This window comes from Furipterus horrens, unplaced genomic scaffold, assembly GCF_987537825.1.
Source record: "Furipterus horrens unplaced genomic scaffold, mFurHor1.1.pri manual_scaffold_1, whole genome shotgun sequence".
Taxonomy (NCBI): Eukaryota; Metazoa; Chordata; class Mammalia; order Chiroptera; family Furipteridae; genus Furipterus; species Furipterus horrens.
The window spans coordinates 156423909-156451003 of record NW_028327171.1 but is presented as its reverse complement, the minus strand read 5'-3'; the positions used below and the strand labels follow the sequence as shown (position 1 = coordinate 156451003).

Here is a 27095-nt window from a genome sequence, read left to right as displayed (position 1 = left end):
TTTGAGAACTATTCACCTTCCTAAGAAACACTGATCATATTACATGAAGAAAAATGTAAAGGTTTTCTGTTAATTTTTAAAGTATAAAAATGCTAACTGCTCCCATTGGTCAAACTCTTAAGTAAAAATTATTATATTTTGACAACTGAAGTATCCTGATCTTTAACCAAAAAGTAAATTCAGTTTTTAATTTTTGTCTGAAGAATTATTTTTTGAATAGGTAAGTGTATTTAATTGAAAAAATCCTTAGAAAGAGTAAGAGATAGCTATTGAAATGTGAAACTTGGAAAGCACTAATACAACAAAAAATAATAACAGTAAAAGGTGCCAAAGCGTTATGCTTTCCTCTTAAAAAAAAAAAAAAGTTCACATTTGGATTCTCATTGCCAGTATTCATCATAGCTATCGTCATAACTCTGGACAAAAAGGAAGCACAACCTCAAAGGCTGGGAATCGAAAAACAGCTCCTATGGACTTTGTAAATGGAGTTTCCCTACACTCATCCCACCACCAAAGAGAGTTAATAATACTTATTAACTTACTCTGTTATCTGTTCATTTACAGGGAGAGATATTCCAGTTCTTTAAAAAAGAAAAGACATTCCTGCAGATTGTACTTTCCCAACTATTTGTGAAGCTGATCCAAATTCCTTGTACTGCATTGTCTTGTCTGGCAGGCTGAGACCCTTATCCCTGTTCTTTCAGAGATAGAATGTTTATAGGTAGTGATAAGAATTGGTAAGAATCCATAGATTCTTTTCCTTTTAAAACTCCAGAAAGCAAAACCTTGGATTTTCAGAATAATTCCCACAGATTCTGTTTTGTTTGTGAGTAAACTGTGAACTAATAAGATTTCACAAAAACAATTAAATCATCCAATGAAAGTTAGACTTTGTTTCTTTCCAATACCTCTTTTTAGTCCGACATGTATAACCAAGTATGTGTCTCTTGTGGTCTCGATTACATCCGGTGTTTTTAGCTGGCAGCATTTCCTCTGTTGAGGCCCCGCTTTATTTGCCAGGCTTTATTTCTGTGAATATGAAGAGAGAAAAACAAGTTGTATTAGAGAGTGGAATTTAAGAAAAAATTATTGGTGTAACTTTTTCAAACAAACAGAAAAAACGAAGCACTAAGTTTGTTATAAATAATCTGGTGATCTGGTTATTAAAATATAGAGGCTATAAAAGTACATAGAAAGTCTTATAGCAACCTTTTAACCACCCTGCATGTCTTATTTTGAATATTTCTGAAAAACCTAATCTAGATAACAGACCAAAGAGTCCCCTCCCATTTAGTTGCTTAGATTTGGAATAATGAAAGTAAATTTGCAATTCTTAAAATGGTGTTTTCTTTCATTTTTCAATTCAGTTCTCATAGAAATGTTTTTGGAACAGTGGTCTGTGCTAACAGCTGTATTCAATCTTGACTAAAAGTCACTTCCTGAAGAGAGTGAAATTCAACTTAATATGCAAACTTGCCTGGAACGTAATCCTAGGGAGAGTGTACTATATGATTATGAAACTGGACACATGCATCCTGCTGAGGTGATTTCTTGTAAATTACACCCAATAGAAACCATCAGTAAGATGTCAGTGTTTTTTAATTGAAAATTTAATAATTAAAAACACTGCTTATTTATACATACAACTGTCTTAATTTTCAAGAATTTTACTCTTGGTTAGTTTGAAAATATGATTCCCTTTGGAATTATATTCATATGAAACCTAAAAGTAGCAGATTTATATGTAATCTATAGTATATATATCTATGTACACATACCCAAAGATAGATAGATAGATATATACATAAATATATGTTCTTGAGTTTCAGGCAAAATTTATTTTTGATTCAGTTTACTTGTTCATTAATCTATTCTTTCATTTATTGTAGCGAGCCTAATTTAAATAGAATTTTTGTTTCAGGTCTCATACAATAGTTGATTGTACATATATATGAATGAGAAGTACAGTTTTAGCTATTTAATATCTATTTCAAAATATCTTTTAGATAGGTGTTACTGACTTTACTCTTAAAGTACTTCTTTATTTTAAATAAAAATATATCAATATAATTTGGATATTATTAAATCTTAATGGAATCATGCTTTAGATGGGAAAGTTTTTTACTAAATTAGTTTTTGGTATTTTTTAATGGATCACTCTTTTGTTGTCTAAACAATGAATGGAGAGTTTTCAATCCAGGGTACAAAATTGAAATAGAAAGTCTAACACATTAACCAGAAGTAATAAACATATGGAAATCACAGCCTTCTCAATTTGTAGGGACCAAAACCATTTAGGCTTATTTTCATTCCTTGACCAAATCACTAGGTTGCCTTGAAGACCTTTGTTTATAATGTCTTTGTGCATTGTTTTCTTCTTGACATGCTCCCCTTCCTCAAGTGAGATACTAATGAAAGAGAAGCCACTGTGACCCCAGGTTGTTCAGAAGTCACCAGGAATGAAGCAGCAACACAAATCTGGACAGGAAGTGCTCATTCCTAAATATAACACAACCCTTGAGACCATCTGATTTAAAATCTGTTTGTTTCTAATAGCAAAAAAGGTGTCTCCTTCGATTTAAAACATGCACATTTAAAACCAGAACAAAATCCCTAAGACTTAAATAATGCATCATACACCCTACTTCTTTTAGAAGAATTTGCAACAAATAACAGTACCTCCTCATATATCAAATAATACTTTATTGTAGAGACATTGAAATATATAAACATCGAAGACATTTTTCTTGGTGGGGGGAGCCTATATCTTGTCGTTCCTTTTTAAAAAATTGAGACAGCTCAGATTGTATATGAGAAGCTCGGGTTTTTTTGGACATCAGGCAACACTTTAATTGGGATGATAAAAAAGATGAATGTAGTACCTGCTGATCATGTAGGTGCAATTATGGCAATTTTGTTAATAATAAATTATTTGAAAGAAATGGAAATAATTCAGCAACTTTTAATAAGCAGGGGGTGCTGTCTGACCTCAAATTATTTCCTTCTTGCAACGACTTACTGTTGCCAAGTGCTAACTTCCAAGAGTATAGTTTCTTAGACAACTGTGTTAGTATTTTTTTAGCAAGATGCTTTTGATTGCAAATAATAAAGAAATACTACTCTTTGTATTAAGTCATGGGGGTGTGATTTTTGCAAGAATATATAAGGTATCAGAATCTCAGTTTTGAGGCCAGATCTCAAGGGAACCTAGGAAAGCTGACTTCTGAGGCCTCAGCATTGGCAGGAACCATGGTGGTCATGGGCCTCATGGAGACCAACTGGAAAATTGTTCAAAGCTCAAGGCACAAATTCAAGATCTGAATTTTTGAATTTTGCCTCTTGAACATCCACCATTTTTGTCACTCAGTTGCTTTGTTTAGCAGTTTTCTTAAGTATATTCTATTGATTATGCTATTACAATTGTCCCAGTTTTTCCCCTTTGCATCCCCCTACCCAGTACCTCCTGTCCCTTCATCACTGCCCCCTCTCTTAGTTCATGTCCATGGGTCTTGCATATAAGTTCTTTGGTTTCTTCATTTACTTACTATTCTTAATGTCCCCATGTCTATTTTATACCTACCAGGCATGCTTCTTGATCCCTGTACCTCTTCCCCCTTTCTCTTCTTTCCTTCTCCCAGCTGATGACCCTCCAAATAACCTCCATACCTATGATTCTGTTTCTGTTCTAGTTGTTTGCTTAATTTGTTTTTGTTTTTTAGGTTCATTTGTTGATAGTTTGTTGTCATTTTACTATTCATAGTTTTGATCTTCTTTTTCTTAAATGCGTCTCTTTAACATTTTATATAATAAGGGCTTGGTGATGATGAACTCCTTTAGCTTTACCTTGTCAGGGGAGTACTTTTCCTGCACTGTTCTAAATGATAGCTTTGCTGGATAGAGTAATCTTGGTTGTAGTTCCTTGCTTTTCATCACTTTGAATACTTCTTGCCAGTCCCTTCTTGCCTGCAAACTTTCTTTTGAGAAATCAACTGACAGTCTTATGGCAACTCCTTTGTAGGTAAGTGTCTTCTCTTGCTACTTTTAAGATTCTCTCTTTATCATTAATCTTGAGCATATTAATTATGATGTGTCTTGGCGTGGTACTCTTGGGTCTAGCTTGTTTGGAACTCTGTGCTTCCTGGACTATATGTCTATTTCCTTCTTTAGATTATGGAAGTTTTTCTTTATTTTTTTCAAATAAGTTTTCAATTTCTTGCTCTTTCTCTTCTCCTTCTGGCACCCCTGTGATTCAGATGTTGGTACATTTAAAGTTGTCCCAGAGGTTCCTAAGCCTCTCCTTGTTTTTTTCAATTCTTATTTCTTCATTCTGTACTGATTGACTGTTTTTTTCTTCCTTATATTCTAAATTGTTGATTTGAACTCCAGTTTCCTTCCCTTCACCATTGGTTTCATGTGGACTTTTCTTCATTTCACTTAGCATAGCCTTCACTTCTTCTCTTATGCGTTTGCTATACTCAGTCATTTCTGTGAGTATCATTATCACTAGTGTTTTGAATTCTGTATGTTAGGTTAGTTCGCCCTCTGAAGCCTTCATCTGCTTCTTCTTTGGGGCCATACTTCTCTGTCTCCTCAACTTGACAGCTTCCTGTGTTTGCCTCTGTGTCTTAGAGCTGCTGCACCTGTTATGTTGTAATGGGCAGGGCATTAGGTATTCGTCAATGCTGGGTGACCAGTTTCACAGTCTTGTGGTGCTGTATGTGGGGGAGGGATCAGAGAGGGAACAATACTGCTTGCTCTTCACTCGCTCCTTTACCAGTCACTTCATCCAGTTCCCTTATGCGACTGGCACCCCTCTAGCTGTTGCCCTGGTGATTGTTCCCAGAGTGGGTGGGTTTGTGTATGTTTTAGGACCATGGGGGCCCTCTAAACAGACTCTCCTGAGAGATGGGAAGTTTCTTCCACTGCCCCAACCTGCACTGGTTTTCACAGCCAGAAGCAATGAGGCTTTATTTCCTGGGGTTGGGATCACTCCCCAGGTGTCCTCCCAGCTTTTATAATGTGTGACTGCTCTTTCTGCCAGCCGGCCGTAGCCACTGCCTTGCTGCCGCTACCACCACCATACCGTGTCCTCTCTACTTGGATCTCTGTCTCTGCCCCTCCTACCTGTATGGATGAGAATTACTTCTTTATATCTTTGTTGGACTTTCATGCAGTTGTATTTTCTGGTAGTTCTGGTTGTTTTTTGTTCTGAGATAGTTGTATTCCTTCTTATAGTTGTGGAAGGAGGCAAAGCGTGTCTACCTTTACCTCCATCTTGGCCAGAAGTTGTTTAGCAGTTTTCTGAGTCCAGCTACTTTGCTTCTTGCTGTCTGTTAGCATCTCATTCCTCCACTCCCGTGAGTCTCATAGTTGTTGAAAATCCCTGCCCTGTGAGTCACCATTACAAGTGATGATTCCTCTCTTATTGTTTCTGTTTCCTTCCAACCTCAGCTTAGTCATAGCCCCTCAGCGACTTCATGGCCTCCCTTTGTATGCACAGCACCCAATGATTTGACCTTAGTATGCTCCTTGTAAATAAATAGTGGTTGAATGAATAGATGAGGAGCATTGTTAGGGAATTTAAAAAGTAACCTATCTTCTCTTTCAGTCAAACTTTAAAAGAGCTAATGAGATATAAAATAACTAAAAGGCAGCTGGAAGAGAAAAGATACTTTGTAAATTTTGAGAGACATAATCATCATTCTTTGGGTTAAAAAAATTCACTGTAATAGTAGTAAGAAAGTATTGTTTACACAGGCACTGAAGCGTATGTGTTTAAAATTGAGAGTCCAGACTATCCCATTAAAAGATAGATGTGCCTTTAAATCCTTCTGCTTTGTGCTGTGCCATTTAAGCAGCTAAATGTATTGCTAGTAATGAAGATAATTTAACTTAAGGTGTCAAGAAGGGAAGCCATCACTTCGTTGACTATTATGGCACCCAGGAACCAAGATTAAGATCTTTAATGTGGGTCTGAAAACTGCTTTTGGTTGCTCAGGCTATAAAAATAAGCACCAGGAAAGATTTCTTAATCCTTCCTTCCTTTCCTAGCTTTTTTTTTTTTTTTTTTTTTTTAATGTAAAAGAGATGTTCTGAAGTTCATTCTGTAAAATCTTTCCTAGATTCTGCCATTTCTATAATAGTTTATGAGTAGATGGTAGATACAATTAGACCCAAATGTGTAATTACTGTTTTCTTTTAAGATTTTTTAACTAGAAATTGGGTTGGAGAATGAACCTGAAAAGCAGTTTAAAATTTAGTTGCAGAGCTTTCCCTCTTAGGGCATGAATTCCAATATTCATTTTCCTCTTAGAGCACAAATGTCCCCAGTTAATGGGGCTTTTATTCCTCCTGCACTTTGGACATTATCAGCATTCCAAAATGCATTAGAGAGTATTGTCCCTCATTAGAGAAAAAGTGCTTCTCAGATTCTGAATACTTTCTGTGTGAAAACAAAACAAAATAGATAGTAAAAGCACTACATGAAGATAGTTTTCTCTTTAATTTTATGGAAATCGAACATTTTTTTTTGGACATCTAAGTCAATAAATTTAAAATGACTTTTGCTTATAGAGCTGCAACTGTGTGCCGGGCAGTGAGCTAGACCTGTAGCTCTTAACAGGCTTAGATTCCAGTAAAACACACACATAAATATAACCGAAGTACACTGCAAGTGGCAAGAGTAGGTAGCATATAGATTTCAGTGTTGACATCAGACAGAAAGAGAGCGGTGACTGCTGAGCGGAAATACAGGCTCAAGGATGTTTGAACCGTGAGTCTGGATCCCTACAGAGAAAAAGCAAGATTGGCTTTCTAGATGTGGACTCTCTTGCCCAGGGTGATTACTCATATGTGGAAAAGACTCTACAGCAGGGGGAAAAGAGGGCAAAGGCGGACAACCAAAAGAATAGACATTGGAATGCCATGAAGGTGAGTTACAGAACCAAGTCATGTTGGATGGGAGCTACGAGGCAGTTGTGGGTGCATGGTGGGGGCAGAAGCCACATTACAGTGGTCTGAACTGAAATGGGAAGTGAAGACCTACAAATTTCCACTGATAAATAGTTTTTCCAGAACTCTAGCAATGACAGATGAAAGGAATAAAATAGCTTAAGAAGCAGAAAAGCATTTCTTTTTTTAGGACAAAAAAGACTAAGTTGGTTTAGAGGGGAAAAGCCATTGAATCTGTTGTTCTGATTCCTCAGAGGAAAATATATTAATGTATTACTTTTATAGTAAAAAAGATGTTAAGTAGCCAAGAAGGAACGAAGGAAGGAAAGGAGGAAGGGAGGGAGGGAGAGAGAAAGGGAAGGAGGAAGGAAAGGAGGGAGGGAGGGAGGGAGAGAGAAAGGGAATAAGGAAGAGCCAGAGACATGGTTGGAGAGAGAGGTAAGGGTGATAGGGAGAGGAAGTAATAGGGAAATTTATTTGAAATCAAAGATACAAATGGAAACATATATCCTGAAAAGAACTGGGAACATTTCGACTATTGGGTAGAGAAGAAGGCCAAGGGAAAAATATACACACACACATTCACACTCACACACACACACACAACACAAGTATTCATGCAAATAATGTCAGATGATGTCTGCCTTATTATTTGATGGTGAAGAGTGAGATTGAGAGTTTGAAGGGAAAAATAAAAAGTTTAGAATTAATTTTGTGTGGAATGGGGTAGGGAGCCACCAGGAAATACTAGGCTTAAGTGAAATTTTTGTGAAGCGAACAAGCATTGTTATGACTTGCAATTGTCAACAACTCAGGAGAAAGAATAGAAAACGTGATGGTCAAAAGTGCTCATCTGAAAAAGTGAAAGGACTGTGGGTACTAGAAATAACAAACTTTGTTGCCTGACTTGGGGGTTTAAATTTATTGGGAGTAAGTGAAATGTAGGGAGGTGGTGTGCTGGCGGTGGGGGTGACCTGACAGAGCAGATGAATGGAAGAACAAAGAGAAGGAAGGGAAGCTTACATTTCCACATCTGCAATGGGAAGAATAATGGTGGTCTGAGGATTAATGAAGCAATCAATGCCTGTAAAATACTTATAACAATACCTGGCACATATTACCCGCTTAACACTGTTATGTAATGCTGTTATTTTTATTAATAAGAGTGCAGAAGAGATGGAAGAATGGGAAGTTCAGAACTTAAATGACTTGCCATGCTGTTAGTCACTGAAGCAAAGTGGATATGCAGGTTTTCTTGGAGTTTAAGGACTCGCAAGGTTGAGGTTTTAGATGAAATTATATCACCTAGGAAAAGCTCTTAGCTATGTGTGAAATTATCTGAAGGTAAGTACATTTATGCTGAAAGTAAGCAAATGATGGTAACTAATCTTTATAATTTAACAAACTGAAGTGTCTCATTTGCTTCTCCTCAAAACACTGTAAGAGAGTTACTGTTTACTTTTACAGTTAAACAGATGCAGGTGAATATTGAATAAACTAGCAAGTGGTAGAATTGTCTTTTGAACACGGCAGTTTTTATTGAAAGCCGACGCCTGTCCTCTACTCCATAGTATACACGGCAGTGGCAGGCTGTAGGTCACAGAACGAGATGGAGCCTGTATCAGGGGTATGCAGACGCCTCTTGGTGTAGGGAAGAAAGAAGAACCAACACTGAAGTTTTGAGGGAAGGTGTGGTGAAGCCAGATCAGTAAGTTCTTGCCTTTTCATGTAGTAAATAGTGAAGAGTACGTGGAAAATCTTGGCCATGGTTTTATCAGTAGAGGAATTCCTAATGTAAAGAAACTAAATTGACCTGTATTTCCTGTTTCTTCAGAAAACATAGCAAGAGGTTTTGGAAAACAGATGAGAGCAGGAAAAACTCACAGGGGGTGGACCATGAGCTGTGATTTCAAGAGTCAACAGAAAGAGGGATGAAATGTGGTTTGGCTGATGGAAAAACAGAGGCTGTTTCCTGGCAAAAGCCAGAGCCAGAAAAGAGTGAGTTCATGGGCAGCCAAAATACAAATTGTAGCAGGAAGAGAGAGGTAAAGGGGGAAAGGAGTTAGAAAGTAGAGTGCCTGTTAAATGATGCTCAGAAATTTGCATTTGATGTCGAAGTTTTTAGGAAGTAGAATGATAACCAAAGAGGTCATAAAACATTATTTTGGAAGCTGTGTACACAACAGTTTGGAATAAATAAGGACCAGTCAGAGAAAGAAACAGAAGTTCCAGGAGTTCTAGCTTAAAAGCACTAGAGATAAAAGATATGGGAAGAGAATAGAGAGTCAGTAAAGACCATAGAAGCTGCTAATTTAGAAATTGTGCATTTTCACTGTCGAGTGTAGAAGTTGGCTGAATTCTGTTTAATTACTTGGATTTGTAGCATTTTCTAACAGAGTTGCTGTTAACCTTTGTATATTCAGAATATATAGTCTCATATCTAAACTTTAAAATATTTTTTAGCTACATAGAGAAAAGGATAAAATGGGCGGATAAAGTAATTATTTAGAAGAAAACTTATAACAAGCTATGTTGTCACTTTGTAAGTGTTGGAGCACCAAGAATCAGTTTGCTTTGGTTTTGGAATCCTCTGAAAATCAATCTCACATATCTTTTAGTACACTGATATCATCTAAAAATAAACGAATTGTGGAAAATTTCAAACATCACTCAAGTAGAAAGAATACCTTCAAAGATTGTCAACAATTTGCCCATTCTTTTTTACTGATAGAATTTTTTTAAATGTTATATAATAGAATGAAATAAACTACATGATTTTTAGTTACAAGAGTTTGTATACCTACTTAAAATTTTTTGCTAATCATCAGACACTGATTTTTTAAAACTTATGAGTTTAGAGAGAGTAAGAGGGGGGAAGGGAGACAGAGAAACATCGATTTGTTGTTCCCCTTATTTATACTGTTCATTGGTTGAATCTTACATGTGCTCTGAGAGGGGATCAAACCTGCAACCTTGGCATATCAGGACGATGCTCTAACCAACTGAACTACCCAACTAAGGCAAATTACGATTTTTTTTAAAAAATAAAAGGGGAGGACAGATACAGAAACAAGGGAAAAAACAGTTTCTACAGTGATTTGCAATATTTTATAGTCATATATACTTAGTGATGTTCATGGTAAATAGCTTAAATGAATTCTAAGACTCCTTAAAAGAGCCCCTAAAATAGAATAGATTTTTAAATCACTCAAGATCATGAATTATGAAACCTAGAATGATATTCTTTAATACGGAAGAAAATTGGTTTGCTAAATTATAACTTATAATTTGTCATTGAATTAACATCTCAAAATTAATGAAATAATATCTGTTCATATAGGACTTGCATGCATTTTGAAGATACTGTTTGTTCCTTCATTCATACATTCATTTAACCAACATTTGGATGCGTAATGTGTGCCAGGTCCTGAGTTAGGGACTTGGGTTCTGTTAATGGTCTGATGTGTTAATAATTCCTATAAAATAATTTTCCATGTGAAATCAATCACAATTTTATTTTATAGCAAAGAAAAACATTACAGATATATGAAATTAAAATATAATGTCCAAGCTTCAGTTGTACCATCCTCTAGTCAGTTAGTAAATTGACCAGTTTCTTTCACTTTTTCATATCAGCTTTGTCTTCACACCAGCAGTGAAATGACTAAAAGGGAAGTTACATAAGGAAGAAGGAGGAAATGGAAGGGGACTAGTCATTCCTGAACAAATACTAGATATCAGATCCTAATATCTTAATAGTCATTGCTTCAAGTGTGAACCATTTACATTGTTTTTTATAACTGGGTCATCTTACATGCTATGTTATTGCTTTTGATTCACTCTGTGGTTTCATATTAAATTTAAGGATTGTGATAACCATTTTAGATATATGTACTTTTATCTGACTTATCTGATGGTCGTAAAACTTACTTTACCTATCTGAAGCTCCAGAATGACTGAGAATGCACTCCAGATCCTGCCTAAAGGTGGGAATCTGTAAGACTCAGAGTTTGGAATTGGTGCTGTGTGTCAGAACAGCAATGGTGACTGATCTTTTGAGTGCCTGTGTGTGTATCCATGTGCATGCATTGTGTGACTGAAACCTGCTAAATAAGTCATAGTTTAGGATGAATGCTATCAAGTTATGTTTGCAACTGACAACTTGAAAGCACCAATACAAAGAAGTAGGAAGTGGACACGTTTGATAAATATCTACAGATTTACATTTATCACCCTTTAACCTTTCTATTAGATGAATGCATTGTATATCTGAAACACTATGAGTGTAACTTGTTGTGATTGTGTGAGGAGGGATGGATGAGGATGGAAGCAGACAGCTCAGCTTGTTCCTTAGTGAGGGATGCCTTTGTGAGATCAGGTAAGGTTTCTCATTCTAACTCACAGAAACTGTGCCCAGCAGTTATAAGACACTGTCCGATCTCCTTGGAAAAATTGAGTGTGTAACCTCTTAGTAGCTCTTTGTTCTTCAAAAGGTTAAAAATGAGTGTTTAGAAAAACATATTTCTCCAGCCGAAGCTATGAATAAGAAGAACATATGTGTGCATTTGCATGCATGTATTCATGTACGTGTATCCCATACAGCACAGATTCTAAGACATTTCAACATTTCTGAAATCAGGATGCATGTTATAATTTATGATGCCTTGTAATTACTGGTGTCCATTTTTTTCAAATGTTAACATCTTAGTAACTGTCAAGTATCTTATAATCAGAAGCATATTAGATTTCATGGCATACAGTTTATATCTAAACATTTATAGGAGACTTACCCTGGCTGGTTTGGCTCAGTGGATTGAGTGTCGGCCTGCGAGCTAAGTGTCGCTGGTTCGATCTTCCAGTCAGGGCACATCAGAGAAGGAAAACTCTGATTCCAAAAAACCTCCGCTGCCTTGCGGCATACCTCTTCAGGGGAAAGGCTAAGGGAGTAAACCCCTACAGAAAATCCGGAGCCGGAGTCCCTAAGGCGGTTTGACGTAGTCAACACCGGCAACTCCTGCGGCGCACCTGAAGTCAAGCTGTATTGACTCCGTCTTTCCCTTGGATCCTTCAGCTGCGAAGAGAGGGGGGGTCTGCTGCATGGGCAACAGCAGACCGTCCATATCACCCTGCCCAGGCTCTGTAGCTTCAGCTTCACTGGAGAGGACACTCCAGCGTCATCGCAAGATGTCGATTCAACACGGGAGGAGACAGATACCGTGTCACTCCCTAGTCGGACTGCACAACCATTCTTGGCGGTGCAGATAGACTCTTAAGAAGCTACACCATCGTCTCTCGAGACGGACGGCTGCCGACGACGATAGGAGACTGATTTCAGATATATGAATAGGACAATTCCCTTTTCCCCAAAAAGTGAAGCAAGAACATTTATTCTGACAGTAATAGTTGAGGTCAAGAGAAACCATTTGGTCATGGAATCACGTTTCCTTGATAAGTCACATTCAAATACAAAAGGCAACATTCATTATAATCCCAAGTGATATAAAGATTAGGATGCAAATTCATCATGTTTAATACAGTCTGTGAAGTATAGTCTTGAAAATTTGATCACTCCATAGCTAACATTCAGCTCTTTCTAGGTTTGGGTGATCATTGTTTGGAAAAGAGTGTGAAAATTATCATTTCTGCTACTTGTGTCTGTGCGGATACGAAAGCTAGCCTCCTCATCCATTCATGCCTCCAACAAAACCTACTATGTTTAAAACAATAGGTTTACTAACTCATTAGAGATTTACAGATTGTATAAATAATCTTTACAAGATTATTAAGCTTCAGAATAAGACTTCACACTCATTTTTGAGGGTGGGGCAGTATAGAAGCACTGTACAATTACAGACGACATACACTGTGGTCCTGGGGTAGAAGTGTAAGGGACAAGTTCAGATTTGGAGGTCATTTAACAAAGAACTTTCTACGCACTATAAGGCTAAATATGGATGAAATGTATTATTGGTCAAGGTGTCCACAGAGAGACAGTAGCATTCATTCCATTATTGAAATATTTTAAACCTAGGACAACTTGTTGAACCTACTTTAGAATATTTTACCTGTCCCAAAAAAGTGGAGAAGGCCTGCCCTACTTCCTTCTCTGATACTTATTGAGATAATGTATAATAAAACATTTTGTAAATTATAATATTTTATATATTCATTCTGCTTCTATGTGTTAATATATGTACACATATAAAATAGTAAAATATATATTTTCTAAATAGGTATACATATATTCTGAAAAATGGCTTTAGAAGTTATCTACTTCTTCCTCTTGGCAACTTCTCCAACTCGAAACAGTTTAAAAGATTTTAATGCTTATAATCCTTTAGTTGAAAGATCATCACTCTTGTCACTAGATCAAATATTAGATTGGGAGGTGAAGGGAGGGTGGTTTTGGGAGGATCTGTATAATGTTGTCAGCATTCTGTGAATGTTCTTTATAGTTTAGAATTGGGAATTGCTGATGTCATGATCAGTCACATTGTCAATGACAACATCAGAATTTCCTCGTCCGCCTTGTCTTCGCTTGGGGAGTATCGATTTGCCGCAGGTCTGTCATCAGTCTGCCCCATCTGTTAAGTATATTAGATAACCCAGAACTAGTCATTCTTAAAGACACTCAGGGTGGGTAATTTTTGTAAGCTCCTCATATAGCCCATTTCAGAACTCTTTATCTAAATATTCTGATGTTGAAAAGTTTGCCTTCATGTATATTCAACTGAATAGAAATTTTTTTCCAATTCTGTATTTACTTTCTTTTTTTTAAAAATAAATTATTTATTTGTTTGTTTATTTATTTTTAGAGAGAAGGGAAAGGAGAAAGAGAGGGAGAGAAACATCACTGTGTGGTTGCCTCTCACTTGTGCCCCCAACTGGGGACTTGACGTGCAGCCTAGTCATGTGCCCTGCCTGGGAATTGAACCAGAGACACTTGGTACACATGCCGATGCTCATTCCACTGAGCCACACCAGCCAGGGTTTAATTCTGTATTTTCTTGATTCAACCTTTGTAATTCAGTGGAGAATGAAAAGCTTTTCAGTATCCCCACTTACATAAAGGATGTCATTAATTATTCTATTATCCTCCTCTTCAGGTGAAATAGACCTAATTTAACAGTAAATGTGGCAACTGAAGAGACAGAGAACTGTGGGGTTTTTTCCTCCTTCTTCTGTGTTTTGAATGCTTTAAACCTAACTTGTGCGATGGATCCTAGGTTTTGGATAGACCTTGCTTATGTCCCCCAGACATTTAGTAATGTCTTTTTGATAACCTTTTGTCATTCTTAGCCTATATGAGGGTTTTCTTGGTCTCAGGTATGGTTACTCACCCTGTATCGTCAAAGTTGTCATTCGAACAGTTCTTCTTACTCATAGAAAGGAAATGATCATTGTAGGTTTGAATTTTGTTTTTCATGTGAGTTTTGTTTTTGTTTTTTGTTTTTTGTTTGGCTCTAGCTTTCCACAAATGCTGTTTATTTTTTAGGTCACTTAGCGAAGGTGGATGTGACTGGCTATTCCACAGCACAAAAGCCCCTCCCTTTCTCACCTCAGTACTTATCATTTCCCTATAGTTTGCTTACATTCAGTAGATAATTATCACACTCCCATCTCTTTAGGTAAGCTTTAATTTTAAAAATTGCCTAATAATATCTATATACTTTGTAAGTGTTACTATAATACACGGAAATTTTATTGAGTTATCTTTATGTATTCTGAAACTAAGCAGTTATTTTTTATAGGCTTGCATAGGAACGAAGAAAAACAGCTTCAGTACTAGATTTGAATAGTCAAGGAATATAGAGGATTGAGGCACCCATCCCTAGTTGACTCTGCTTTGTTACAGAATTTGATCTACAAATACAAAATCGGTGTCGTATAAACCAAACCAAAACAAATAATCTTGAATGTTTAATTCATATAGCCTCTTCCCCCCCATTTTGTATTCTTTTTAGAAAAAATAAAAACTCATGTATATATTTTTATACAAAAACAGGAAAAGAAATTGAACTTATTCATTCTGCCAGGAATTTGAGCAAGTATTGAATTTTATTAACTATTCTGCAGAAGCAGAATTTATGAACAGATTATATAAAAAAAAATTGAGTGTAAATTATTTGTTTCAAATTTGAAGGATGTTTTGTCTATATAAATGCCCTAAATAGGGATTAGGACGTTAATTGATCTATAAACATTTATGAGTTAAATAATGAAGCTGATTGCTAATATGGTCTACCATTATTTTCTGAGGGAAAATGTGTTTTCAGTTCCAGTTCAGGATTCAGGAAATATCTTTCACCTATCACCATCCTGGCTTCTAAAAGATTGCCTTTCTCCCTCTCTCCCAACTCCATTCCACTGATGAACTCAGAAAATAAAATTTGTTGAGAGAAGTTATACCTTAACAACTATCAGTTCAATGAGATTAGGAGCTAATTTGGGCAAGAGTCGTCGTCGTCGTCGTCGTCGTCGTCGTCGTCGTCGTCAGCCGTCCGTCTCGAGAGACGATGGTGTAGCTTCTTAAGAGTCTATCTGCACCGCCGAGAATGGTTGTGCAGTCCGACTCAGGAGTGACATGGTAGTATCTGTCTCCTCCCGTGTTGAATCGACATCTTGCGATGACGCTGAAGCTACAGAGCCTGGGCAGGGTGATATGGACGGTCTGCTGTTGCCCATGCAGCAGACCCCCCCTCTCTTCGCAGCTGAAGGATCCAAGGGAAAGACGGAGTCAATACAGCTTGGGTTCAGGTGCGCCGCAGGAGTTGCCGGTGTTGACTACAACGTCAAACCGCCTTAGGGACTCCGGCTCCGGATTTTCTGTCGGGGTTTACTCCCTTAGCCTTTCCCCTGAAGAGGTATGCCGCAAGGCAGCGGAGGTTTTTTGGAATCAGAGTTTTCCTTCTCTGATGTACCCTGACTGGAAGATCGAACCAGCGACACTTAGCTCGCAGGCCGACGCTCAATCCACTGAGCTAAACCAGCCAGGGCAAGAGTATATACTGTATTATTACTATAAATTCTATTATCAGAAAATTTGCCTTTATATTCCACTGAATGGAAATTCTCTGTAATTCCATATCCTTTCTAAATGACTTGCCCAAAGTCACATAGATTGTAACTGATGAAGCCAAGATGCACACCCAGGGTTGGGCTCTTAAGTTTTCCTCTGTGAGGTTTTGACTTGATCTATGGGTAATGTAATAATAATTATCATTATTATTAAAGCCAGGGGACTTTGGGGTTGATATACCTGAGTTCAAACCTCAGTTTTGTTATGTATTATTGGATTTATGTGGCCTCGAGAAAGTTACTTAAACCTCTGCGTTTCAGTTTTCAATAAAATGGGATAATCATTCTTCTCTCATTGGGTGTATGGTGCATGTGTGTGTATATTGGGGGGGGGGCGGTAATGAGAAAGTGCCTGGAGTATACTAGTTACTCAGTAAATGATAGCTATTATGTATTAGTTAATGCAGAGAAGCACAGTAGGTAAAACTTGTTTCTTCTTTTTTGTTCATCAGGATAGATTTAGGAATCACCAGAATATTGTTTCTGGTAAAACTTATCAGTACATGTCTATGTTTATGTTTTCTATATACCTTCTAGGATTATAGCTACAAAGCTATAGTTTTATTATAGTGGTTTCATTTTATATGAGTCTAGGGAGACTTTTAAGTCTAGAATAAGAATCATAAATTTTTTAAAAAGCAAAGTGGTAAATAACAAAATATTTCTGCTACTTTAGAAACAGGGTACTTTATCAGCTCTATTTTGTACCAGGAAAGAACAGAAATTTAAAAAATCTGCTATCTTTCTCTCTTCCTCCCTCTCTCCCTCTCTTCTTTCCTCCCTCTCTCCCTCTCCCTCTCTCTTGTTTTGCTAGGTACCCGAGGCTTTGTGAGCAATAGAAACTTTAAATGTAAAGAGCTTTTTTACTGTGAACTGCTTACCCTGACCAATAATATATGGTTATGTTTTATTCATTAAAGATAGTAATTTGAAATAATGTTGGATGAATTTTCCTGTTAAATCCTTTCTGTTTTTTAATGTGACCCAAATTAAAAAAAAAGGATACCTGAAATGTGTTAACAGGGACAGAGGGATAGAACCTGCTATAGATCTGTTCTGTTGACGGAGGTGTTCTATTCTTATCTCATTGGGCATCTTCTCTGCCTCCATTTTGTTTGTTTTTTTCCAAGCTTAGCTTTCCCTTCATCCTTTCTTTGTAATTTCATTCAGAGTTTTCTCTCTACGGGGCTCAGTAATGCGTGCGTTCGAATTGGGGTTGTGGGGGGGCATCTTTTATTTGGCTTTTCATCATTTGCTCTGTTCTAGTACATTTCAATAGTGATCACCACAAATCTGCATCCTCTCTCATCCCAGCCCTCTATCTTGAGTTCTGTTTTCTGGTTATTTGCACGGTGCCTCTTTCTGAATGTCCCTTGAACAAAACATTTATACAGCTGAGCTTCCCACGCCCATGTTACATATCCTGTATTGATCTCCCTCCTGTGGACTCCGTAGCACATAATTGTCTAGACCACTTGGCTGGCACTTATCTGTTAATGCTTTGCATTATTAGTGTACAGCAGCTTGGGTGCTGTAGGGGTTGCAAGTACTCACATGGGAATTAGAGCATTATTTATAAGGCGTTTTGGAGACACAACATTATGGAATTGAAGGTGCACAGGACAAAGTCTTTTAACTCTAGCTAGGTCTAGATTTTAACACTTGCTACTTACTAGCTGTATGCGTAGGTGAGTCAGTCAGTCTTTTCTTCCCTCTCATCTGTAAATAGATGCCAAGGACCCTTCGATCCTTATATGGTTGTTGTGAAAGCAAAATGAAATGTGAAAGATTTATAAGTGAAAGTTTCATTTTTCAAGTTGTTTCTATGGAACAAATGTCTTGTACATTCAGATTCTCAAATTCCAGTTATACAAATGCTTGTAAGTCGCAAGTCTTGTCTCTAAAAGATGGCAGGCTTTTCTGTAAGTACTGATGGCTTCAACCTTATTATTCTCATTTGTCTGCTCCTCCTGCCTCCCAGTGTTCCCATTCATACTGATATGGCCCTAGTCCAACACATAACTTATTAAAAGAAAGGGATGAAAACAAATAGAGGAGGAAAACTTCAATGCACCTCGGCTATTGAAACAGTTTGCCAGAATTTTTTTTTGTAACCTCTCAAAGTTACGTCTGTGTTATAACAGCCTCTAAAAGTATATGCATGTGGCTATGCAACAGGTATCGGAAAGACAGCCTCCCCTTACCTAAGTTTGTTCTTTTTAGTTCTTTTTAGTTCCAGCTACACCCTTGCTTCTGCTCTTTGATGGTCAGCCAGACTTACTAAGCGTTAGTTATTTACACAGTACACCCACTTAAATCTACAAATCACTACTGTAAAACCTTGAAAAACAATAACAACAGCACTTTTGTCGGTGTTGTATCAATACTCAAGACAATCTGTGAGGAGTGTGGGACTCAGAGAGGTTAACTAACTTGCCCAAGCCATGTGCCCAGTACGTGAGAAGATGAAATAAGGAGTTTGATTTGTTTGGCCGTTTTAATTTTGTTCCTTGGATTACAAAGTCCAGACTCACTTAAGTTACCCGAAGAAGGGGAAAGGGGGCTAAGCATACACTCAGAAGGGCTGTTGCAAGTTTCAACAGCCAAAGCAGCTCCAGGACTCAGGCTCCCTCCATCATCTAATGGCGAAGAGCTCACCCACTGCTGGCATCTGTTTTACTCTCTGCTTGCTGCCAGTCAGCTTCCTGTTTACTCATAGTTTCTGCTTCCTCATAACCTTGGCTTGCATACCGTTTTGGCTTTTTGTGACCTCAACTTTACCCCTGTCCCTCTTGCTATTTCTGCCCCGTTCCTAACTGGTTCAGCTCTTGGAGTTTTCTGAATAATCAAGATTCCCACGGTGAGAATCTGATTGGCTCTGCTCCTTTTTCAATTCCAGGCATGTCATAGGTCACTGGCTTATCTGTGGATTGGCTGCCTTGGCTCAGATCCCTACAACTTTCCCTGTTAGCTGAGTTGGGAGAAGAGGATGATGTAGGACTGCCCAGCAGCTCTCAGTTTCCCTTTCAGGAGGATGAGCATGTACAGGATAATCTGCAGTTTCTCTAGTGTTTCCTTAGGCCATCTGTCTTAAAACCTATTTCAAGGGGCAAGAAGCCTTTCTAGAGGAATCTCACCAGGATCTATCCCTGTAATCATGTATAACTAAACACTAGTGGATATCTATAATTGATTATATGTACACACATGGTTTCATATTTCTGTTATATCTCTTAATGTTGGGATTATTTGAGCTTTTGTGACTTCATTACATTTTATAGCCTTTCAGGGTGGGAAATCCACCTTCTCCTTTCTCTATAATGCTTTACTTAGTTAAGAGTGTTGCACCTACCTAAGTCTGGAGCTTTTGAACCCTGGCTGGTAGACATTGCCTTTTTTTTTTTTTTTTAATGTATGCTTGTGTTTTCTCCTATGATGTCATTCACCATTAGAGAACACTACATTTTGTTGATAGATACCTTTTTTATTCTCAAAAACAAGAGTCTTTTTAATATTATTTTAGTATTAGTATATTTTATTATCTAGTATTGCAATTCTTTTCATATTCTCATTTTAAATTTATTATCACTTAAAACCTTATCTTACCCTGTAAAAACATTGCAGGGTATCAAGTCAAGTCTTAGCAATCTATAATAGCACAATATCCAAAGTATCATGACCTTAGAGCACAGCCATAGAAAAATTAATTTACACTGTTGTTCTTTTGTGGTTTAGGTTGTAGCTTCCTAAGACACCAGTCATGACAACTGTGGTTGTACATGGATTTTTCCTCAAAGAGGACAGGTCTGAACTGTGGGGACCTGGGGCAATAAGTTCTCAGGAAAGGTACCTATGAGTTGAACAGTTCTACCTAAAACCTTGTATTTTATACTTGTGGTTGATAACTTGCTATAAAGGGTCCCAGTGAGAGGAAATAGCAAAGGGGCAGCCAAAACAATTGTAAATGCATGGAGCAGCAGGAAATAGGGCCAGCATATATATTCTGAATGTTAGTTATACTGTGTATATTCGTCGGCAGCCGTCCGTCTCGAGAGACGATGGTGTAGCTTCTTAAGAGTCTATCTGCACCGCCGAGAATGGCTGTGCAGTCCGACTCGGGAGTGACATGGTATCTGTCTCCTCCCGTGTTGAATCGACATCTTGCGATGAAGCTACAGAGCCTGGGCAGGGTGATATGGAGGGTCTGCTGTTGCCCATGCAGCAGACCCCCCCTCTCTTCGCAGCTGAAGGATCCAAGGGAAAGACGAGTCAATACAGCTTGGCTTCAGGTGCGCCGCAGGAGTTGCCGGTGTTGACTACAGCGTCAAACCGCCTTAGGGACTCCGGCTCCGGATTTTCTGTCGGGGTTTACTCCCTTAGCCTTTCCCCTGAAGAGGTATTCCGCAAGGCAGCGGAGGTTTTTTGGAATCAGAGTTTTCCTTCTCTGATGTGCCCTGACTGGAAGATCGAACCAGCGACACTTAGCTCGCAGGCCGACGCTCAATCCACTGAGCCAAACCAGCCAGGGTATACTGTGTATATTAAATCACTTTAAAGGACAGATATATTTCTGTGAATTTTAGCAAGTTCTTACTTGACATTGTGTGCCTAGTATTGTGCCCAGAATAAGTATTTTTTTCTGCTGTGCCTTTTTTTTAATGAAAAAAAATTAGGAATTATATGCATACTGTGTATACATGGTTAGGTGAGACTTGTTAGTTCTCATCACTTTTGCCCGAGAATATGAAGAACACCTTGGAGTGTGGAGGTGACCCAGTAAGTCACCAGCTTGATATCTAGGATGAATATTAGTCAGTTTCTTGCTCTTGGACAAATCCTTGGATGGCTACAGCTTTGCTAGAAGAATTGATTTCCATAGGGGACACCTTGTTTTCTTTCTGACAGCTAATTGAGTACCTTCACTTGTTACTCCAGTTAGGATTTTTCATTATCAGGGAAGATGGCCCTTTCTAGGAAGGTGGTATTAGATGGCAGATTCCAAGGAAGAACTCTATTATAATACAATACTGTGGTGATATTATCCTGTAATTCTGAAGCTGAACAGGCCAACTTGAAAGATGTCAAATCTGTCCTAGTTGCCTATCCAGAGAAGGTGGGCTCTGCCTGTAGGACTTGCTGTAGAGCCTTCTGGGTTGTACAGACCCTAGGCTTGACACACTTAACACAAAGGTGATCCAGAAAAGTGGCATCTTGAGCCGCCTGAGGTCATTTCAACCAGGAAACAAAGGAAACTACCTGCTCTCTTTGTCCCTTTTTTGCAGAGTTTCTGCGTCCCCCTCAATAGTACACATTTGTGAAGCATCTAATAAATACATAGAAGGGTTACACTGTTCCAGTCGTTCGGAAGGCTTACCAAACCAATGACCTTTAAGTGATATTCACCCTTTGATATTGTCATCTTGAAGGTAAACTTGCAAACTCCAGCATGGAAATGAAGTACAGAACTTTACTGTGCTTATTATTTGCGTTGAGGGAGTGGGGATTGGAGACCAGTTTTCGGTGTTAAAATTTTAGCGGGAACGGAGATTTGCAGAGGTTTGATGGAGGGTTGGTTTGTCCCTTGAAGTAGGAGTGATTGCCCTCACCTTTTCTGGGAGAGTGTGTTGGGGGGGGGGGGGGTTAGTTTGGAAGGATGAAAGAAAAAGAAAGGAGACCTGGGACCAGTTAGTTCGCTTCTAACCCAGGTGTCAGAGTGATCCCCGAAACGATGCCCTTAAAAGGGGCTTCAAGCGGGGGGGGGGGGGGTGCAGGACTGCCGCTGGTGCTCAAGCAAAGACCTGAGGGGAAGAAAAGAAAAGAGGGGGGTGGCTACTCCAAGGAATGTGCGGCATGCGGGGAGCCAGATCCAACCATTGCACTAGAGCGGGGGCGCCGGCAACTCCCCGGGCTGCGCGGCCCCCCGCCCTGAGCCCTGAGCCCTGAGCCCGGGAGGGAGCGCGCGGGGGCAGGCTAGCCTGCAGGGCTGCGGGCGCGGCGCCCAGCCGGAGGGCGGGGAGGCGCGGGTGGGCCTGGGCGCGGCTCGGGGCGGTGCACTGCTGCCTCCCCGCCCCCGGCCAGCGTGCTCTCTGGGCGGTGGTTGAGGCCACGGTAGGTGGGGACGCGGCGGCGCTGCTCCTCCGCTGCCGCCGACAGCTCCGTGCGCGAACTCCTGTCCATGGCACGCAGGGCGGCGGCCGCCCGAACTGTCCGAGTCTCTCCCGCAGCCGTGCAGCACTTTTAGGCGAGTCCGGAGGTCGAGGGCAGAGGAGAAGCCCGTTCGGAGCTGCAGCCCCCGCCGGCCGCCGCCGCGCGGCGAGAGGGAGTTCCCAGAGTGGCCGCGGCTCCGCGGGCCACCCCCCCTCCCTGCCCGCGCCCTCCCCCTCTCTGCGAGGCTGCCCTGCGCCCGCCAGTCGGGATGATCTTCCCCAGCAGCAGCGGCAACCCCGGGGGCAGCAGCAACTGCAGGACGCCCTATCGCAAGCAGGTGAGGCGGCGGCGGGGATGCCGCGCGGAGGCCGGCGGCCCCGCTTTACAAAAGGCAGCAGCGCTCGGCCGGACACCGCTCTGCTCCTCGGAGGGACCGGGCTGGGCGGTGACCTTGTTTCCGAAGGAGGCGGCCCTCGGGGACGGCTCGGGCCGGTGACCTTAGCAGGGGAGATGCCAGTCGCCACTGTCGGCCCGGCCGGAGGAAGGTGGAGGAAGGGGTAGGGGCGGAGGTGGCGGGAGCTGGAGCGCGCCGGGGCCGGGGGCTTCGTTCAGCTCTGCAACAAGTTTCGCTTTTTTTTTTCCTTCCCCCAAACCTTTGTGTGTAGAAGAGTACGATAATCAGTCGTGACATGGGTTTTGCAACGATCTTCACTTGGAACCTGAAAGAAGCTGCCTGATTCGTAGGGAAACCCGGAAGACCAATTTGTGGTGTGTGTGTGTGTGTGTGTGTGTGTGTGTGTGTGTTCGTGTGTGTTCTCGCGCGCCCCCTCCCATGTATATTTTAAACAGAGGAAAAAAGAAAAAGAAACAGGAACTTGTACTGTCACTTTCTAAAGGTTTTCAGAAGCACAGGGAAATCCTGTGACATCCTAGTTGCAGCGATAGTTGGATAAGCCTGAGTCATACACATGCCTTTTATTTTAATACCGTTTCATACATTTTTTAACAGATTGAACTCCAAAGGCACTCTAGTGGTTAGATCAAAATCCCCTGTCGGGAAAAGGAGTGGAGCTGGGATCTTACAGTTATGGCCTTTTGTTTTGTTTTTCATCTTTGTTTTTAAAAGAAGGGTAGTGAAGCCATGTTGTGATAAATCTCACAGAGCCTTTCAGCAGCAGCAATAACAAAACCTAGCTTTAAATTATGTAAAAAATGTGCAGGTCTGTTTAGAAAAGGTTAAACTGATTTAGAGGTCACTGGCAAGATTCTTGTTGAGAAAACAAAAACACGATTGCAGATATTTTTCTTCCATAATAAATCTCTTGTCTGCATCCTTAGCCACTGAGACAAATCAATTAAGTTATTATCCCAATAATGATAGGAGCAAACTGTATCTTTCCATGCAGACCATGGCTCTGTTAAGATCATGACAGATGACAGTGATGCCTGGTGGCTTTCCCAAAGGCGTTCACAGGGTTATTGATTATGTTTAGTCCTTTTTGTTCTCAAAGTCATTTTTTTTTGGTGGTGGGGGTGTTTAGTCTTAGCATAAGTATATCTGAAAGTAGGTCTAATTTTGTCAGTGACGTGTCAAAAAGTATTGTTTTTGCTCTTTGGTTCTTTTACTTGCTAGTTTTCCCTTAAGAAGGCAGCAGACACATCATGGCCTGTGTGCCCCTGTTGTACAAGTTGGAACTTTTACCTGGCTTAAGAAAAGCCCTCTCCTTTAATTAAAAGAAAAATTGCATTTGTGACTTGGCTGAAGTATATGCTAAAATAGTCAAGATTCAGAAACAGGCATCTCTAAACTTCCTGTGGCCTCAGTTAAAATAAATGCCCTCAGGTCCAGCATACTCACATCAACTTCTTAAATGAAGCCAATTTAGAATAGATATTCTTATCCTGAGCCCTCCTCCCTCACCCACCTTACACTACCTGAAAAGAAGGCTAATTATGTAAAGGCCTTGTGTATTCATTTATTTGTTGTCAAAACCCAGCAGGGTGTTAGCTCTGAAATGGGGAAAAAGCTCCGAGGGCGAGGCCTTTTGCTGTGAGGGGCTGGAGGTTTTGTGTGTGAAGGGGGGCAGCCTGCTGGTCTGGAGCACGCTGATAAGATGCTCTTCTTTTCACTGGGCTCTCCTTAGATTCAGAGACTAAAAGGGCTGACTGAATCAGAAAAACAAACAGACTTTCTTTTTTCTATAGGCAAAGAAAGAAATGAATGTGTAGGCATTATACAGACACAAGACCCTGGGTACCAGTGGTATTTGAGTCAAAGGTTTCTTTTGTTAGTATTTAGCCATTCAGTGGGAAAGCACACTTCCAGCGCAGGGACCTGGTTACCAGGAGTGACTTTGTGATCTCCTCCTGGCTTAGTCTAAATGGGAAGTCTAATTAATGTTTTTCATAAAGTTTTGTGATGTTCAGCTTGCATCTTTCAATTCATATTAGTTTGTTCACTTTGATGAAGGAGTAGCTTTTAGGTGTATAAGGCAGTTTAATTTTAATCTAGAAATATATAATCAGCTGTTAGAGCTGATTGCAGATAATTAGCCTGAAGGTGGGGGGAGTTGAATGTGAGGAATACTTAAAAATTGCCTTTGGAAAAAAGTATCACATTTATATATATATATATGAATGATAGTAGTAGCGAACCATCTTTGAGCACTTACTGCCTGCTGGTTACTGTTCTAAGTCCTTCTGGTGGATTAACTCACTTAGTCATCTTGATAGTCCCATGAGGCAGGTAATAATAATATTTCCCTTTTACAGTTAAAGAGAACTGAGGCAGGTAATAATAATACCTTCACCTTATAGTTAAGGAAACCGAGGAATTGATTAAGAAACTTGCCCAATTTGTACAATCCAAAGTACAGAGCCAGGATTTGGACCCTGACAGTCGAGCTCTTAAAACCACCACGCTGGAAATGCCTGCTCACGCACACCTCCATAGAAGCTCATCCAGAGCCCATCTACATCACTGCCCATTGCCCTTCTGGTCTCAGAAGTCCAGTTCAGGGGTTCCTCCCACCCTTTTTTGCAGGAGGGTGGGCAGAGGCTGTGAGGTTGAAGGTGAAGGATGAGGTAAATGAATGGTATGGATGGTGGGTTTGTGATATTTGGAAGCAGCATTGAAGTTAGACTATTGCACCACTGAATGATTGTACAGTTTCTTCGTAAAATTTTATATTTCACCTGTATAGGAGCCAAACAGTTTCAGTTAAAGCTGAGGTGGGTGGTGCTCGTCCCCTTCCTGCCCCATGTAGTATATCAAGGGCATCCAGGAGCACTGATCTGTGGCATCATCTAGGATAAACAGGATTTTCCTGCATCACAGGCCTCAGAGCACATTAGAAATACACCTGCTTGTCCAGGTCAAAGTGAGAGGCTTTTGAGTGGAGTGATAACCCAGTAAGCAGTATCTAGACAGGGATTGCTGGTTCAGGTCTTAGTGGAGAAATATCCCATTAGTATTGCCCATGACTTAGATATATTATGATATTTCTTAAGCAAATCCAGTCTGATTATATGAAAACAGCACCCCCAGAGCCAACACAAAAACCATGTACCAGGGCTTTCGTAGCTGTGAAAATATTTTAGTGTGTTTTGAAAGAAAAAGTGCTTTATTTTGAAAAGCCTTTAAATAGAGAAAATGAATTGGAACTGCTCTCTTGAGGTAGTTGACTCACTTATGTTACATACTTTGGTTTTTGCAAATCACGGCATGTAGCAAGCTCTTTTTTGCTAAGTAAGGTATTCTGGTGGTTTACCATGGGGTTGTGGGGTAGAGGAGTGAATGCAAGAATTTTCATGGATGTGTATGCATTCTTGCTCTTTACAAGTTCTTGCCAACTAATAGCTGTACTCGTCAAATGTCGCTAACTTTGATGAGTGAAGTACTTGTCTCCCCAGTTTAAGTAGATTTACCTATTTTGCTGGTTTCTTGAAGATTAACTGGGTGTAGCTGCACGTGAAGAATTCAGCAGTGATTCAGTTAAGAGGATGACATACAAAACTGTTGATTAGTCCTCTTCAAGCAGTTTCTGTTGACAGCAATTTGTGTGTCGTAGATAGGGTTTTATTAAAGTTTGAATATTAAAGTTGTGCATAAGATATTTAAATGAACACTATCTGACCTAATCAAATTTGATTTTTGAAAGAAGGTAAACATTAGTGAAAATTAGCAGAAAATTAAGTTGGTCTGCATAATTAAGGCCTTGTCCTGTTTTTGTATTAGGCTCTCTGGGTGTGTTTGTGGTTCAATTTATGGGCCAAGGTAACGATGTTTAAATACTTATCCATAGACATTTGAAAGGTACAGAATTCTCCAACAGTGGTAACCCAGTTTTTCAGCTAGTCACCCCTCTTGGCATCTCACTACATTTCGCATAGTTCACTTCAGGTTTTGATTACATTTCTTGATTTCATTCTTTCCTTCCTTTTAGAGACTGCTGTCAGCTGAGCTCGCCATATATTTCAGTACTTTTCAAGCCCTTTCTTGGTAGAGGGGGGAGAGTCTGTCATGTCAAAGTGTCTGAGAATTTTTTTTCCAAATCACTCTGCCAATAAATAAATATTTAAAGATATATATGATATCCCCTCACAACCTGAGTTATATTTAATCTTCATGATATATATATAAAATAGAGAAGGATCAGGAATTTTGAGTCAGTGAATTTAAATATCTTAGCTGCTGAAAGCTAGGTCTCTCGAGTCAGGGGCTGTCTCTGCTACCAGGGAAAAGAGAAGGAAGCTCAGTCAAGAACAGCTGTAGCCCTACTCACTACACTTCCCTGTACTTGGCCTCCCAAAGACATGTGGCCCACAGAGCATCCCAGATTTCAGCTTTGGGAATTGTAGCTCTGTAATTTATTAATGTGTTTTGTTTGTTTCATAAAGGCCTTTAGGGTTGTCAGATA

At 39.7% G+C, this 27095-nt stretch overlaps 1 protein-coding gene across 5 annotated transcripts in view; it reads left to right on the top strand.

The window, feature by feature from the left end:
• RBMS1 (RNA binding motif single stranded interacting protein 1) overlaps positions 1 to 27095 on the top strand; it is a 208493-nt gene that overhangs the window by 57912 nt on the left and 123486 nt on the right. The window contains exon 1 of one of the 5 annotated variants that reach the window (XM_090280248.1): positions 22163 to 22513. The exons of the other annotated variants lie outside the window; for them this stretch is intronic. Within the exon in view, the coding sequence (XP_090136374.1) occupies positions 22445 to 22513 (69 nt within the window). The 5' untranslated portion in view covers positions 22163 to 22444. Of the gene's footprint in view, positions 1 to 22162; positions 22514 to 27095 lie in introns of those variants that run through there. 5 annotated transcript variants of the gene reach the window in all.